The sequence below is a fragment of the Haliaeetus leucocephalus genome, unplaced genomic scaffold (genome assembly GCF_000737465.1).
Source record: "Haliaeetus leucocephalus isolate CR32 unplaced genomic scaffold, Haliaeetus_leucocephalus-4.0 Scaffold184, whole genome shotgun sequence".
Taxonomy (NCBI): domain Eukaryota; kingdom Metazoa; phylum Chordata; class Aves; order Accipitriformes; family Accipitridae; genus Haliaeetus; species Haliaeetus leucocephalus.
Window position 1 is genome coordinate 13,738,354 of NW_010972620.1, and position 17,737 is coordinate 13,756,090.

Below are 17,737 nucleotides of genomic sequence, written 5' to 3' on the forward strand. Positions count from 1 at the left end.
TGAGACTACAGAAGTCCTTTCAACAACTAATCATTGATTGACACAGTACCAGATGCTACAGATATGTTTAATTTAAAAAAACAGATCTAGTGGGAGTAGGAAAGTTCACACAGGTACAGCTGGTTAGAAAAAAAAAAACCACCAAAGTTTTCATCTGTCTTCATATTGAAATTGATCTCAAATTCCTGAAAAAAAAGATCTTTAAGCAGTCAGCTTTATTATACTTTGGCTCTCAGTGGCAACTGCAGCAACACAGCTTGAAAAAAAGAGTCCAAGTACCCAGAAAGTTTCTAGCTGATCACATTACACAAGTAATCATCCAGTTTCTACTTAGAAGTTAAAGAAAACATTAAACTGAATTCTGAACCTAGTTGCATTCACTATGGTGGAGTAAGAAAACAATTTGATCATTGAGTTTTGTTTTAAACTGCATGCATATATTTACCAGAGGATAACCTAGATATTAAACAAGGTTGTTCTTTACTGTATCTACTAGCCTACAAGCCAGAAATTACTTTATTATTGCTGCACAGTTAAAAAGAATTATAGTGATTATTGGCAGTTAACATACCTCGTTTTTTTGCCTCTGCCACCATCTCATCATATTCTTGTCGGTGACGTAAAGCCTCCTCCACTGATTTGGCAGGAAGATTTCTGAAAACAAGTTGTTCCTGAATTCAATACACAAAAATGACACTCCAAACCATTTCAAAACAGGTTTGAATTTGGCTTCTCTCTAAGGTGAGCTTTGGGGTTGTCACACTACCAGTGTTTCAGTAACAGCAGTAGAGACTACCGGATGTTTACTGCTTCTGCTTATTAGTTCTTCTATAGCTTCCCCCTAAAGCAGGGTTATTAGATTTGTTGAACATCCAGAATGATGCTCAAATGAAGTTTGCATGAAGTGACAAAAGGGAAATACTGATATTCCATATAGTTATTTATTCCAATGCATTTCTGCACATGTGTATTTTAATCATTAAATATACTTGCATATTGATACTCTATTTGTTCATCTGAAATCTATGATGAACTATTTTCAATAAAATGTAAAGGTTTTTATTCATTATAGTTAGCATTTTAAAACTCCCACAAAAGACAACAGGTTTACCAATGGAAGAAAGGATAGATCCCCATTTATGTCAGAGGTAAAGCTAAGGAAGCTTGCTGCAGTGCTACAAGTTCACCAGCTTAAGATGTGGTTTTGGCTGCACAGTGATCTCCTAATTGCCAAACACACTTCCTTTTGACCAAGCAGACTCATTCCAAAACAAGTCACGACACAATGTTTGGTCTCAGTCTCTTACCCAATCTCTAGTCTACTTTGGTTCAAAAAAAAAAGGAAGACAGTTTTGTCTTTTTAATACAGGAAGTGGGGGGGGGGGGGGAAGAAAAGGAAAAAAAAAGTTTTCCATCTCCTCTTATGCAAGCAGAAAAGATGACTTTACTACATTTCCAGTGAAAGCAAGAGCAGAATATATGTTCAAGGATGACACTGTGGCAACCCATTACACACTTGGGATGGCACTCCAATTTGAAACAAGTGGAAGTGTCATTTGTAAAAACATACTTATGGTAGTTTGTGAATTGTGATATTCTGAAAGTACAGAAAGGCATCAGCAAACCAGTTACTGCATATCTTACTCTCTACCATACAGTAAAAGAAATAATGCACTTACAAAAAAAATAATACCAATCCATACATTCATTCAGAATATTTCTTAGCACTGAATGAGCTTATATACCACTAGAGAAAATATTGAAGGGATCCTAACTGGAATTGATTAGAGCAAACATTTAACAGTGTCATCACAAGCTTTCTCAAGGTGCAATTTGAAAGCTTTGCTCCATTTGCTTTCCTCCAGCATGTGTTCCTAGTCAGCAGGTCCTCCTCTTTCCTTCAAATTGCTGAAGAGTGTATAGCTGAAAATACTGACCAATTTATTACACTTTTTTAATTACTATTCTTATTTGTACTTAATGTAGTTTTTGTTGCATCTTCATCTGCTGTTTCCTTGCCTTCAGCTGTAGTTTTAAGGAGCCATGAAAACATAACTGGAAGAGGGGCAAGGAACAGTTTCAGTGAACACTATCATCTTGGTACCAACAAAGCATTTAACTGTAGTTGCCAGATACAAAATGAGCATTCAGCATTTGTGACAGGAAGGTATTTCTTGTGTTTCAAAGGCAATTCCTCCCACTCCTGCTGTTACCTACCTAATACTTTTTCTTTTTTAAAAAACTCTTCTGGTAAGCCAAGTCCAGGTTTGCTGAAGTGACAACTGCCACTGTTAAGTCTTCCCAACTGGTCTAGGAAATTAAGTTTCCAGAATGGAGGAAGGAGAAGGGAGTGCGCACTGAGATGGCAGTGAAGAAATCCATAAAAGTCTTCAGGAATTTTCCTGATTAAGGATGCCCACAACACTGTCACAGGCAGCTGTGATATACAGTAGATAACAGACCGGTGGCCCCATTACAGCGAGAAATTCCTCATATAGACTATAATATACTTAAAGGTTCTTCTGGAGGTATTTGTTAGGCTATCATCTGGGATGGAATAATCCAATGATACTTTCCTGTAAGACTTGTGAAGTTAGCTCATCAGAAGCAGATCTAATAAATTCAGTCATCATCAGTTCCACAGCAGAACCATACTTACGCTGGTCGATCCTCCAGAATCAAAGCAGTAGTTGAAAGGGGTTCAAATTCAATATTTTTACGTCTTGCTGATGGGGGCGGAGGTTTATACATTCTTCCTGTCCGTGCTTCATATTCCTAAACAACATCATTGATAAAAATTAAATTTCAACTTTCAGCCTCACTTCTAAGTAGCGAGCATAATATTACTTGTTTAACACTATTTAATAATGTTAAAATATATATTACATAATTTAAGACAGCAAGGAGCTAACATTACAAGCTGAAATTGTTTATAACAAGACAGTGTGGCTTTCCAGGACTGTTAAGTAAAGATGAATGAGAAAGCACTTTCTTGTATCAACTTAATCTTTGATCTATTCTAGTTCAATATTACTAGTGAGTGTCCAAGGATCGGTTCATTAGGAAATCTGCATAATCTTCCCAAACTAATTAGTGCACAAGTATATTTAAGTAATATGTCAAGTTGACAAAAAAAAAAACCAACCCCAAAACAAAACCACCCCAACCACCACCAGAAACCACCAACCAGGAATGTGTGTCTCTTCCCATTTCCTCCCCTTTGATTCTAGCCACCCTTAAGATCCGGTACTCCTCATGTTTCTGAAGCCTTTAGCAAGACCACCAAACCCATGTTATCCAGAACTACCTACACTATACTCAGTGGCAATATAACAGTATTTATCATTGCAAGTCTGTTTCACATCATTTCCTTCTCAGAGTTTAAAACTTAACTACTAAAACTTGATACTTAGAAAGAAATACAGAAAAGCAGCCTTTAATACACAGAAGATTGAGGAAGAAAGAATCCCACTCCTTTTTCTACAAGAGCAACTCCACAAAACAGAAATAAGAGACAGTCTTTAGGAAAAAGGTTAGACATAGCCAGATGAAAACCTCAAACCTCACATTCCCTCTTTTTTAGCCTCTGTAAATAAAAATATACTGCCAAGTTACTGGGAAAACCATTCTTACGATCCAGCAAATCTTAAAAGGTTATCTGTGAGAAGACTTTCAACTTAATCCCAAACCAAGTTAGCTTGTGGGTTCACACTCTCCTTAGGCATGAAGGCTAAATACTAGTTTCTCTGCAAGTCTTCCACATGCTGAAATTCAAACATAGAATACTATGAACTGAAAAAATCACATTAAGAGAACAAATTCAATGTACTTTAGTAATGTACTTTCACAGATCACACAGCTCTAGTCTTAAGCACAGCCAAGTAAGCACTAACTTGTACAAGCTTTTTTTTAATCTAAACACAGTTTATTCTTGCACATCTGTTGCTTTAATAATTGTGTAAGTAAATTCAGTCTCAGATTAACCAAAATATCTTACATTTAAGCCACCAAAATTAAAAACTTGATCAGTTACTGCTTAGGTCATGTATCTTCCCAATCAAACATAAGTTGTCTGTAGAAATGGCTTCCAAATGAACCTCACACCTAATACACAGCTCCCTGTACACATTAGTTCTCCCAAGGAGAAACAGAGGGCTTTATACATTCAGTGTTCATTGACAGCATTATAGAAACAGACCTGACAACTTTAAAGCTACTACATAGCTTAAAAGTTCAGTACACAGCTGAAGTCCATAAGGTTAAATGGGAAAAGACCTCTTACAAATGCAACAATGCGGCCTCAGATTTCTGGAGAAGGCACAGTGTTTGCCCAACACGAAGGTGGCTTAAAGCTTTCTGCTCAACAGCGTCATTACCCTACCCATCTTATTTAAGTCTAACAAAAGTTCTGTTCTTCCACATGGGGCATAATACATTAAATGATCTGAAAAGTATAACCTCATGTTAATCTCATCTCAAGAGGAAGTTACCACAGAATCACTGAGGTTGGAAGGGACCTCTGGAGATCATCTAGTCCAGCCTCCCTGGGCAAACCAAGATCAAATACAGCAGGTTGCACAGTGCCTTGTTCAGCCAGATTTTTAATACCATCAAGGACAGAGACTCCACTCTTGCTAGTCAGAGGCTACAGCACCCAGTATTCCCAAGAGGTTTCCCATCCAAGTACTAACCAGGCCCAACCTGTTAGCTTCAGAGATCAGAGGTTGGGTGTGTTCACAGTGGTAAGGCCATATGCATTATATGCCACTATACCTTTCAGATCCTGAGGATTTACCTGGACTTCCTGCCCTTTTCTTTTTCTAGCCTGTGGGAGTTGGAACAATAGTTTAACTGATGAGAAAAGGTGATTGCACCTCCACAAAACAAGCCAAAGAATGGTTTTGAAACATTCTCAGTATCTTTTGAAGTGGTTTCAGCTCCCTGCCCCCCTGCCCAAAGTCTTCAGCTATCCTTCCAACTATCCACCCTTTCACCGCTGTACCATACTCTGCCCCATGGCAGCACACCAAATAACTCCATGTTAGCACCCTGGAAAGACAGGCACAGATCTGTAGCAATCAGCCTACTCTTTCAACTAGAGAAGAAGCTCTGTTGCTTTTCTGTCTTCAAAAAAAGAGCCCAAACGTGCACCTTGTTAAAAAAAGGAGAAAAAAAAAAGAGCAGGCAACTGTTTGCTATCACTTATACATACATTCACACTAAAAACCTAATTCTTTGTAAACACAATGACTTAAAAGTTACTGGCCAACTGTTCTTAAATACAACTTAGTTCTAAATATTTCTAAGTCTCTGGCCAAGAACAGTAGTTATACAAATTTCCTAGAACATATTTCTCTTGAAGGGCAATTCCCAAGACAACTTTTGATTGGAAATAATATGCATCCAACATCATTCGGCACAATCAAACAAGCATCTTGAACAACTGAACATATAGGATTGGTAGAGTTCTGTTGCAATTCACACAAGCACCAGAAATATCAGAAAACCAATATTCACTGTATAAATGAATATATGTATTCTTAAGCCTAAAATTACTTCATTCCACATAAAACCAGAGACATTATAGGCACTCCTGCCATACTTTATACCTCAGGATACCCCAGCACATTCTTAATCAGGAATGTATCCTGTGATAGCACCTGGAGGTCAGCATCCAGGCTGCAGTACAGTAGCAACGCCACCCCTCACACTCTTGGTAGAAGTTCTGATTTACTTTCAACATTTTCCAGTACTTTGTAAGAGAAGCCACAAAATCAAGTTCATTTAGTGGTCAGAGATGAGGAAGCTCAAACAGTAACAACCTTTTCAACATTCCTACATACCTATTTTGTATGCAAGTTACATAAAAATAAAAAAACCACTGCAAGATGGGACATTAGAAATGAAGCCACTCTCACCTTTTTATTACAAGCAACATATCTGAATGGTGCTAGTGCTTCTGGCTATCATACATGCTAAGAACTGATATACTATTTCCAAAGCAACAGAGAAAGAAAAAAAAATCTTCAACAGGGATTCCCACAAAAGACAGAACTCATCACCCAGCTGTGTTTCTGGAAGCAAGTACACTTTATGAACAGTTTGTTTTTGCAAGAAAAGAACACATGGAAGGAAAACTGTAAGCGTGACTAGAAAGAGTCAAAGCAGAGACCAAAACAGCTTCAGGCTCAAACTGTCATGAATGCACATTCCCCAAGATGAAATATGTTCCAAAGTATCAGAACTTCCCAATGGAAGATACTTCTTCCTCAAGAAGCCTGTGCTCTAGGAAACTTACTTGAAGATTAGATCCCAGAAGCACCAGACATGCATGGAACTCACTAGCTTGTGCAACTAAAATATCCACTTTCTTCTGGAATATTTTGTATGACTAGATGTAAAAAAAATCCAATAGCCTTATCCATGCATTTGATGCAGAATCTGAAATTCTTGGCATGGCATAAGCAGCTTGAGGTGACATAGAATTTCACTTCAAAAGATGTGAGCTAATACTCCTCCATAACAAGGTAAAAATACAATTTAAAGTCAAATTTCTTGTCAAATACTTAACACGCAGAGCATATGCCAGAGGATAGAACAGCTGACAGCTAAGATTGAAGACTATGTAAGACGTGTTTATGTAAAAAAAAAATAAATTTTGGATGTGTCACATGCATGGTTTCACTAGCTTAGGGAATGTTGTTAAAAAAATTCTTTATTGCAACATATCTGGTATTTATTGAAAGTTACAGAACATTTCACAATCCCAAAATAAAGGAAAACAAATCTCAGCTTTAATAGAAAGTAAGAAAAGTTATCTCCTTAAGGCTGGAACTGCATCCTCTCATCTACTGCCAATAATTAACCTGTTAACAGGCTGAAGGCATGTTTTTCCTGAAAAACACTGTGACAATATATTTAGAAGAGCACTTCCGTATGTGGAGGGACTTGTATTTCTGGTATTTTTTTTTCTACAGAAATACAGATAAGCTTATTAACCTTTGGATAGATAACAGGTAAATGGGGCTGGGAAAAAGGTCTTTTGCTTATAAAGTGCCTTTGTGCTCAAGAAGGTAAAGATATCCCACATTGTATCTTCTTTTAAAAAAACCAATCAAAAAAACCCACAAACCAAAAAAAATCCCCTGGTCTTTTCAACATAAGAAAAATAATAAACCTGCAGAGGTCTTTATTACCTGTACCTTTTTGATATCTATATGGAAAAACATACAAAACTGAAGTTTCTTTCATCCTTCTTTAGAAGGACCATATAGAACAGCTAGACTATTCAGAGCTATTTTAGATTATCTCTAAACACTACCGGCCTGCACTGTGTAACATAGGCATAATTGCCCATAACTGCTTCTTCCAGCATCTAAGCAAACTAGCTTACAGAAAGGAAAACCAGCTGCATTCCAAAAGCATTAGTTGACCTTGAGTAGGATATGCTTGTGGGGATAAAGCATTTCACTAAGTCTGCATGTAATGATTCAATTTTAGAAGACAAACTTGCATCTATAGTGCCAAAACTATAGAGCTTTAAAGGAATAAACATTGACCATAAAATTCAACATGCATCTTGGTGGGATAAATTCTGATCTATCTAGGATCCAACAACAAAAGCTGAACTCCTGGAAATGAGTGATAAAAGCCTTGGATTACAAGGATTGTGAAAGTCCTCACAGTCCTGAAAGTACCAATTGTATAGATTAAGTACCACAGATCCAATTATGTTTTAGGGATGCTGGAGGAGAAAGTGACCTGATAGGCAACACTGAATTAACTTCCACTACCTTAAGGATTACCTCTAAAGTAAATGTCAAGGCATACCAATACTCCAATTAAATAAAGCATGCACCCTATGTATGACAGTTTCTTTTAACATGCTTTACTCCCCCAAAATTCTAAGCCTGCAACTGAAACAGGTTTTATTCAATCAATCATGACTTCTCCTGAGGAAACAATGGGGATTGCCATATATTCTGCAGGTGTTTTTAAACCTCTCTCCCCTCTACACACACGTGACTCTGTGGCGCAGAATGGCCTCTAAAAACATGTCTATGATTATTTTCATAATGTGGTACAGCTAACTAGAAATATCATCAGAAATATTATTTCCCTTCATTCAAGCAGGGTTGATCATCCAAGAATGGAAGCATTAATAGAATTGCTTAGGAGGGCACCCATCTACATCACCTTGATAAAACTAGTAGAAAATTTATGTAAGAAGAATTTCTGCTAATGCATAAGGATTCCCTCCTATGTCATCATGTGTGTGTGTGTGTGTCCCAGGTTAAATGTTAAAATTGCTGAGCTAGCACTGGTTACAAGGTGATTATAAACAAAGTGCTTATAGCAAGAGTAGATGTCACTAAAAAATTCTGTGAGTCATAAACTAGACATTTTTCCAGACTAAGAATGCCAGATGCTATCAGGACAGACAGAACAGTACATTCTTTCCTAACTCGCAGGTGATATAGAAAGAACCTATATCAAAGGAGGGAAAAATACTAATCTTCACATAGTACAAGAGAACAACCAAACAGACACTGAAGAGTTTCCAGGTCAACCTTCCAAATTAATGCCACCCATCTTCAATTGTTCATTCACCTTATTTTTTCCTCAACTGGCTATTTAACAAGTTGCAACAAGTTTCATCTTCTGTTGTTTACAAAAGAGCATGAAGCCATGGGCTTTGGGCCCAGTAAAGAAGAGCTAAGAGTGGCTGGACTACCTAACATGAACCATAGGCATCAGGTATCAACTAGCAGTTACATTACTGCTCTATTTCACATAGCCAGAGTAACAGATCCACAGAACTAAAAAGCCAACTTGTACTATTCCTGTTTAACATAGAGTGTGGGATTACATAAAAAGTTTTCAAAGTAACTGGCATGTGCATTGGACCAATTTCAGAAGGATACCAGTCACAGCAAATAGAAGACACAACATATAACAGAAGTTTCAATAGCTACACTTTTCTAGGTTTCCAATTTCATATTGGAAATTGTGATTAAAAGCATCTGGAGTTCTGAAGTGCCACTGTTAATAGCATGCGAGACAGGGAAAAAAAATTCTAGGATATCAATTTTCAAAGCTAATACAAGGTGTTCAAAAATATTACAAATTAAGCCTTTTAACAACTTTTACCATTGAGCAAGGAGGCACAGCAAACACAGAAAGTAAATTATTGTCAAGCTCTAGCATTACCTATCTCCCACAATTCAAGAACATGCAATATAAACAATAAACAATAACACTCTATCACTAAGTTGTTAGTGAGATTCATGTGTGAAGTTTATTTGTTTATTTACTGATGATATCTAATGAGTTGATGGTTAGTGCCATAAAATATTCATGCTACCGTGAAAATGTGATGCTTGCTCTATTTCAATGAGTGCTACGTAGTCCCATGCATGGCATTGAATACAACTAAAAAAAATATATTAAATTCCATACCCCCGTGTTTAATAGACTGAGAGCAGATATTGACGCAAGACTGCCAGAACTGTCATCCTAATGAGAAAAACAGAAGCAAAGCCTTAGTGAATAAATGAAGGAAAAGACCATTAAAATATAGCAAAATACAAGCAAAAATTTAAATTCACATGTAGAGTATTTATACTCTGTTTGAAAAAACATAAATGTGTCTGTTCCTCCGTTTTCTCCAGCCCTCAAAATATACAAACATACATACAAAGACTTCCCACTTGTGCATGATGTGTATAGACATCTATTGGATTAATTTTTTGTTTTAATTGAAGTTGTATATTTTCTACAATCAGCAGCTTTGCCCAAAGGGAGATCTTTTTCCATCGCATTTCTCAGGTGCATGACAAAAGGTGTTCCTTGATATGCTGTCTCTCTGTAGTCCACATCAGCATAAAAGTTACACTTACTTAAACACTAGTCTTGGAAGATACATTGTTAAAAAGGAAAGAACATTGTCTATAGGCTGACCCAAGAAAACAAACTGCTCTGAAAATGATTCTTGAAGACCTTGCTTTCATTCAGCACATCTTAGATTGCATCTCACACCCAACTAGATCTTTACCTGTAAGCTCGTTAGCTTTAAAGCTTAAACTGAATACTCAAGAATAGCACTTGCACTGCAGAGAAAGGGAAAAGAAACATAACTGGACTTGGATAAGCATTTGGCAGGAAGCAAAATATTAGGGTAGCTTTCAAACAGAACTTTCACATTCAGTGTTTGGGTTTTTCCTATTTAAAATGAGAGGGTAGAAAATGTCATTAAATAGCACAGTGATTTAGAGTGGGCCTTTAAGTCCCCCACCTTAATTAGTATTATAATTAGTATTTCTAAATTGAAAGCTCAAAAGTGGACTACACCTCAACCTCACTGGTGAGCTGATGAGAACAAAGATACATTTCTAAGGTTTTGAGCAACAATCACTTAAATGAAGAGTACAATTCTAAGCAGCAGTCTGAAACCCCTCATACCACATTGTAGCAAGGCAATCAGGCAAAAGCATGCCCAACTACAGGAGACCCTGTACAACCACAGCTCTGGAGGTTTCCATTCAAAAGTCAGAGCTGGTTTTCTAATGGAAAAGCCAAGCTTAAGGGTGGAGGGCGGGGAGGGAAGCAGGAAGACACAGCCATTGCTTTTAAGCATTGGATTACACCACCTGAAAGAAGGAAAAATAAGGTTTTTATCATGCCTTCAACATTACTTCTGAACATATCTGCAATGTTCTTGTACCATGCATACCCCAGACTAACAAAAAGCATTTTAAAGGCTTCCTTCTCCCTTGCCATACTATTTTCTCCTTTTCAGTACTGAAGTACCATGCCAGCCTCAGAAGGATAAGGCTTATGTAAAAAAAAAAAACAACACCCCCCCAAAAAAACCCACAAAAAACACCCCACACCCCCAAAAAAACAAAAACAAAGAACCCACAAAGCCAACCAAACAAACAAAAACCCCAAACCCCACACTTTAAAAAAGTCCATGAAAGACAGCATCTTTACCACCTGCATCTTTTTGCTAAATCCTATCCTTTTGGAATTTGATAGTCTGCCTAGATGATGATTTTGTTATCGCAGCACCTCAAGCTCACGAGCATAAGTCTGCTTAACCTGCAAACGCTCACTTCTTAAAAATAATTGGTTTTTCTTATCTGTGTCGTCCTTTGCTAAAGAAATTCAAAGCCCCAACAGAACAGGAGGCAATCCATCAAAAAGAGGATCCAGAAGACTAAAAAACAACCCACCCTAGTGTCCCACCAAATCAAACTTAAAAGAAGTTCTATCATTTTTATTACCTCAAGATTGTTTCTATATTCTTTGTTTCCCCAAAACCCAGCAACTTCCAAGGACAGAAATGAAAATATGTACAATGCTTATGCTTTCTTTTTCAAGCTTCAGGAAAAGAAAGTTTGCTTCAATACTCTTCATAGTTGACCTCAAAGACTTTTTTTTTAAAAAAAAAAACAAACAGCAATCAGAAGGATTTTCATCAGCAGAGTCAACACTTCTGCAGTATTTCCAAAACATCAATCGCATGCTCACTGTAGAGTACTCCCCTGAAGATGCATTTGTGCCACCAACATAGCACTGACATCATGAGAAATTCTCCTTGACAAGTTTTCCTTGTCAAAGCAGCTGGGTAAGTCCTGGTACTAGGAGCTGAACTCTATTTTATGCAAACAAAAGGAAGCATTTGTCTCACTGAGGTCCTACCAGTTTCATTATCATTTTACTAACAAGATAATCATTGCAAAAGTCTAAAACCTTGGGGAATGCCTTTGTTTCACCTCTAACATAGCATTTTACTGACTACATGTGTGACTCTGGAAAGATGAGGGACATTTCTTGAGAATCTGACTGCTACAGTGTCTGCCAAGAAAACCACCACAGCCTTCTCACTGCTGCTAGGTAGACAAATTGTTATTCAAGTGTTACATGTTCCTTGTAAGAACCAATACCCCCATTTATTGTCTGTCCTTGTTTCAGGGCAGTTTGCTACCAATCTATTTCTACCCTACATGTGTTAAAGAGGTAGAAGAATCACCTTTCTCTTCTCTCCAGTAGTACTGCAAGACCAGCCAATGTGACCCCTATCTAGGTAACAATCTGCTTAAGAACACTCCTGTGAACAAAAGCATCTAGCACTGTATTTACCTACTTCTTTCAGATATTAAGTTCTTAGATTTGTTGACAAACATGCCATATACACTTTAAGCATTAAGAGCTTCATGCACTATTAAACTAAAACAACAAAGGTTGGAGGGAAGAGTTAATATTGCAAGTTAGGAGGTCTGAGTCATATGAAAACCGATTCAAAATGCATCTGTTCCTCTGAATAGAAACCTCCGACAACTCTCATCCCTGGGAGACCATGGGAGTTCTGCCGATTCAGTGAATGCAACTTCCCCGTTAGATTTCAGACTGGATATAACAACACTGGAAAAATATGCAAGTGAAGACACTGAGTTTTTTAACCATCAAGTACTTTTTTTTTTTTAAAGATTTCAAAGCCACCCAAAAATATTTTCAGAGGTTAGTTGTAGGACAGTGACCCAGTCATCAAAATCAGCATTAGTATTTAACAGACTAACATTAATACCTTTCATTTTGTAGGCAAGGTGACAGCTTTTGGAAAAGATGGCTTCTCTTCCGAGTAAGTGATCATTTCTAAATCACTGCAAGCTTTTCATGGTGTGTCAGATTTAAATAGAAAAGAAGCCTCCCCCACCCCCACCCCCATTTAAGCCTGCCACTGACTACTTTGTTAAAACTGCTGATAAAGTGAATTTGGTGTATGTTTTACTTTTTTTTATCTTGCAATGTGTATTTCCATATTTTTACTTTAATTGGGGCATATTAGGAAAAAATCACCATACTTCTTTAAACAAATTAATAAAAGTATTCAAGATTGCTTTAATATAAAACAAGAGCTAAACTTAATGGCTTGACATTCAGAATCACTTTGACCATAGATTAAAAGCTCTTTTCTTTAACCATAAGCATGAAAAGTAAAATTGAGCTTGCATTTTTAAACAGAACTTGGACTTCAGTCAATACACACCAAAATGTTACACATCAGCCCAGAAGTTGGTTTCTGCTTTAAATGCTTCTGTATTAAAATATTTCAGCAGTCTAACCTAAAGCAGATTTCTGTACAGACCGAAAAGAATTTACCACACTGATCATTAATGACCACATAATTCTTATAATAGCCAGTTTTATTAGCTGCAGTCCATGAAAAAAGGCACACTTCCTAAAACCGTCAAACGCATTTGACATTTGCAGTCCTAAGGAGTTGCTATTTTCCCTTTTTAAAAAACAGTGAAGGAAGGAAGCCCAGAGAAGGGAGATGTCCAGCAAAAGAGTTGGCCTCAATCACATCCTGCTTGGGCAGCTCTAAATCCAAGGAGAGCCGAGCATGCCAGCAGCTGTGAGCAGGGAGATGCAGCTGCCAAGAACTTTCAACCTCTGACCCAGTTTGAGCCAGAGCATCTCGCCCAAAGCATGCTGATGGCAGCACAGCTGCAGGGGACTCTGCTGTCTCCCCAGCCAGCCAAACCCTGCAGGCTGCTTTTCAACAAAGATATCTATCATCTTCTACACATGCTAAGAAACTTGCAAATAAGTAATTTACAGTAATATTCATTAGACAGTCTCTAAAGCCAGAGCTGGCTAGTGTCGTTGTCTGAAAAATGTCTGAAACAGTATCCCAAATTAAGTTTCCAGACTTTCTTGGAAGTTATTCAAGATATTAGAATCACTACCTGACTTCTCTGCAGAGGCATATACAGCAATGTCTAGTTGATAGACAGTGACTGGGAGCCACAAGCATTCATTTAAACGTAATTATCAATTTAGTACGCCATCCTTACCAAAACAAAGATAACAAAGGAGGCTTCCATCAGCCAGGAGGGAAACAGGGCACGTGAGCTCCACCACCCTTTTGACTATAAATTTACCATGATGCAATTTTTTTGCTTGTTTTACTGATAGGAAAGTCCTATAAGCTTGGCACCATTGCCATAAAGCTTTGATATAAGTATTACCCTTACCCAAGAGGCTTCCTCCTTCTATTACTTACAAAGTTTTTCCTCCCATGAGTTAATTTTTCCTGCAAAAGGGCTTCTTAAGATCTCATTTTTCATCTGAAGGATGCTGACTCATTACTGAGTTTCCTTAACCAAGGGTTTATTTGCACCCTCCCACAGCTGGCCACTGGCATCAGTAAAGTCAGAGGACTTTGTGTTCAACATAGAGAATGCCATAGCTGTTCAGGAACGGTGAGACCTTTTGCTAATAATACACTACCGTTAAACTCCCTCACAGGCAGCTTGCCTACAGCTTAAGCCTGTTCTACCTGCATAGTCTTACATCTAGAAGCTCATTTTACAAAAGCTGGTAAACAGAGAGTAGCCATTGTTCTGACCACATATGGCTAAAAAAATTGGGGAAAAATGCAGGTTTTGTGTTTCATATCACACTTGATCCCTTGACTTCAACTTAGAAGAAAGTCAAAGTGGAGGTTTGTAGAGACACTCCTTGTAGGACATGAAGTATTCTGCCAGGTTCACAGAACTACTTGTGAACAGAACATACTAAGTTTTCATCATATTTCTATCAACTTCTTAAAGGCCTCATAACTGCATTCTTACCTATATTCTTTTCACTCAAATCTCCTGCACAGTGAGGAATTTAGTCTAGGGACTTCAGTCAGCCATTCAAAAGTGAAGATACTGTTTTCCACTCATTGTCAATAACTTCAATAACCAAGTGTGCCTATATTCATTCTAACCCATCACCAGCTTAGCAAATTTGAATGTTTTTCAGAAAAGAAACCATTGCCTTTTCTTAAAAGGCATATGCACAAGGAGCTATATTGTAAATTTTAAACACGCATGCAAGACATTTGATACATGTTAAATATGGAGACATTAGGGTCACCTCTCAATTTAAGAATCAAATTTTCTGAGGTATTGCCGATCTAACTCTGTGCAGAGTATACTGTCAATCTGGATACCCCTTTGATAAAGCATCATGAGTTAAGATAGACAGTTATCTAAAGACCATGCTTGCTTTAGCCAAATTAAAAGCTAAAAACATTAGCTATTACTGACACATTACTCAAGATTATATAAATCCAACAGTGACCCTAATCTGGTAACCATTATAACACAAACCACATGATTAGTGGCTAGGACCAACTCAGTCACATTTAAAGACAATGCATTGCTTTAATTATTTGCTTTTCTGCCACTTTGGAGAAGTTAAAAAAAATGGGAACACTACAGTTTAAAAGAAAAACAGTCACTGAGGGACAACACAGTAAGAAAATAAGACTATTTTTGCAGATGATTACTTGGTCTCCAGAACAAACATCTTCATTACTAGAAAACGGGAAGCAGATGACTGGTAGCATTGTGCACACTCTCCATTTCTCAGAATGGAAGAGACATCTGGATTTTTACCACAGTATTTTCATAGCACAAGGCCAACAGCATTCATCTGCAAGTAAACTAAGAACACTTGCCTTCTCCCACCCAAAAAGGGAAACCACTTAAATAAGGAAAATTGTATTTGAAAATGTTGAAAAAAGCACTCAGTTTACTTCAGAGTAAATCACAGAATCATAGAATGGTTTGGGCTGGAAGGGACCTTTAAAGGTCATCTCGTCCAACCTCCAAGATTGCACTTTCTATAATCTCATCATTTTCCTACAACATTTTACTGTATGACAAGTCCCATTACATTGAAGTCCTTCAAAAAGAACCTCTTGTTTTTCACTTTAGTTGCTCCCAAAAGGCCCTCTTCGCCATGAAGCTCTTTCTAGAAGATGGCTGAACACTGCTTCATTCACAGCCATTTGCACCTGCCAAACACATCAGCTTATATGGAATTTAAGAAAGGAGACAGAGAAAGCAGCTCTCAAGAGATTCAAGTTACTGTTTTCACCAACACAAGGGACATTCACTTTCTTATGTCAACAAATCTTTCAACTTCAGGATCACATGTTAACATTAACTGTTACAATACATTACCAATTGCTCATCTTTAAAAACTATGCCATTTTATTATTTTAGCAAATTAAAGACAGACTCCGCAGGAATGAATGTATGGAAGTGCAACTTTGTATCAGGGGAAGAAAATCAGAATTACCTTTCTGTAGTACCCCAGTAACTCCAAAACAAGTTCAACTTACAGTACTATTTTGAAACAAAAATACATTGAGTGAGATTAAAAGTTTAAATGAAACAAGATTACACGTTTCAGAATTCTAAGCAATTTCTCACAAGTTACCCAGATAGTAAGTCTTCCAGGCAAGGACAACTATAGAAAGATGAGTTAGATTAAAAAAAAAAAAAAAAAAAAAAAAAAAAAAAAAAAAAAAAGAAACCAACACTTTCATAACACTAGAATATCCAAGAATGCTTTAAGAGGATAAATTTTACTAGAGTAATATCTAGTTTGAAGAAAAACTGAATACACAAAGTATGACTATGGTTTTGTTGCACAACACAGGCAAAAGTAACTCAGAACTGAACTTCATAAAGGAAGCCTAGAATATTTTACAATCACTTTACCATTAAAAAAATTGTAGCATATCATGTTAAATAAGGCAGAGTTTTACAGGAAATTATTACAAGTTCTTATGTTTTGACCAAAACAGCTTAAACACTTTTTAAACATGTATCACCTCTTTATAAGCACTGAGATGTACTGAAGAATGTACTAGATAATCATAAAACTCAAACTTCTTCTCAGTAACTACTATTCTTTAGACAGAGTCTTCCCAGAGCACTCTATGGTTGTACAGTAACAACGTGGAGATAACAGCAGAGAACTGCAATACCTATACATTAATTTTTACAAGTTTTGTACCTATAGTTGTGTGATGCTTACTCACCTGCTGAATAATTTTAGAATCTTTCGGAAGGTTTTCCCTGGGTGGCACTTTTCCAAACAACTTCCAACCAGGAGCACTTTGGACAGCAGGTTTGAGTTCCTTTGTCCTTTTAGTGAAAAAGTTTCTGGAAAGAGAGGAGGGGTTTCTCTTTATTTATTATAAGCATGTAAACAAATGATATTTGTACCCACTTACAGTTCTTTAAACCAAGTTCACCACTGTAGAAATTTACTGCTCAGCAAATGCATAGCTACCTTAGCTTTCTCTTATACTTTAAAATAATGAACTTGAAGTGCAGCAGCTTTCACTACAGGTGCTTTGATGCTAATATTTGTACTTAACACTTAGTTTTACCTCTGAATTTTATGCTACTTTATGCAATATCAGAGCTCTTTTAGTAATATTGGACACTTTCTTAACTGTAATTTAGCAGCATGCAACAGCTCTCAGACTTTCATTTGGGGTTTGTTTTAGCATATCTTATGGAACTATTTGGAGACTGAAAAGAAAACAGCTGGAAATCACTGTGTAACTTCGATTTAAAAAAGAAATTGTGAACTATTACTTCTACTAACATCTTCAGCAACCTTCACACTTCCACAACGTGGACTAGAAAACAAGGGAACATGCACACAGTTTCAGTTTAGCAGACAAAATTTGAGTGTAATTGCTTTAGGCACTGGCAAACAGGCAGATGACTGCATTGCTCTATTACTTCTTAGAAAGCCAACCATCACAAGATCATACTAGCAACCATTTGTTCAGATACTCAGCTGTACTGTTGGACTTCAATCACAAATTCCCACAGAGCATGCTATGTACGAGTGCTTTGAAAATGAAAGAAGT

General features: G+C 37.1%; 1 protein-coding gene across 4 annotated transcripts in view; it reads right to left on the bottom strand.

Moving 5' to 3' along the window:
- The window catches only part of TBC1D12 (TBC1 domain family, member 12), a 47,868-nt gene that overhangs the window by 12,920 nt on the left and 17,211 nt on the right, over positions 1–17,737 (bottom strand). For all 4 annotated transcript variants that reach the window (XM_010564941.1, XM_010564942.1, XM_010564940.1 and 1 more), the window contains exons 2-4: positions 16,892–17,015; positions 2,660–2,775; positions 572–654 (exon numbers count right to left, since the gene is read on the bottom strand). In XM_010564941.1, coding sequence (XP_010563243.1) covers positions 572–654; positions 2,660–2,751 — 175 coding nt within the window. In that variant the 5' untranslated portion in view covers positions 2,752–2,775; positions 16,892–17,015. The remainder of the gene's footprint in view (positions 1–571; positions 655–2,659; positions 2,776–16,891; positions 17,016–17,737) is intronic.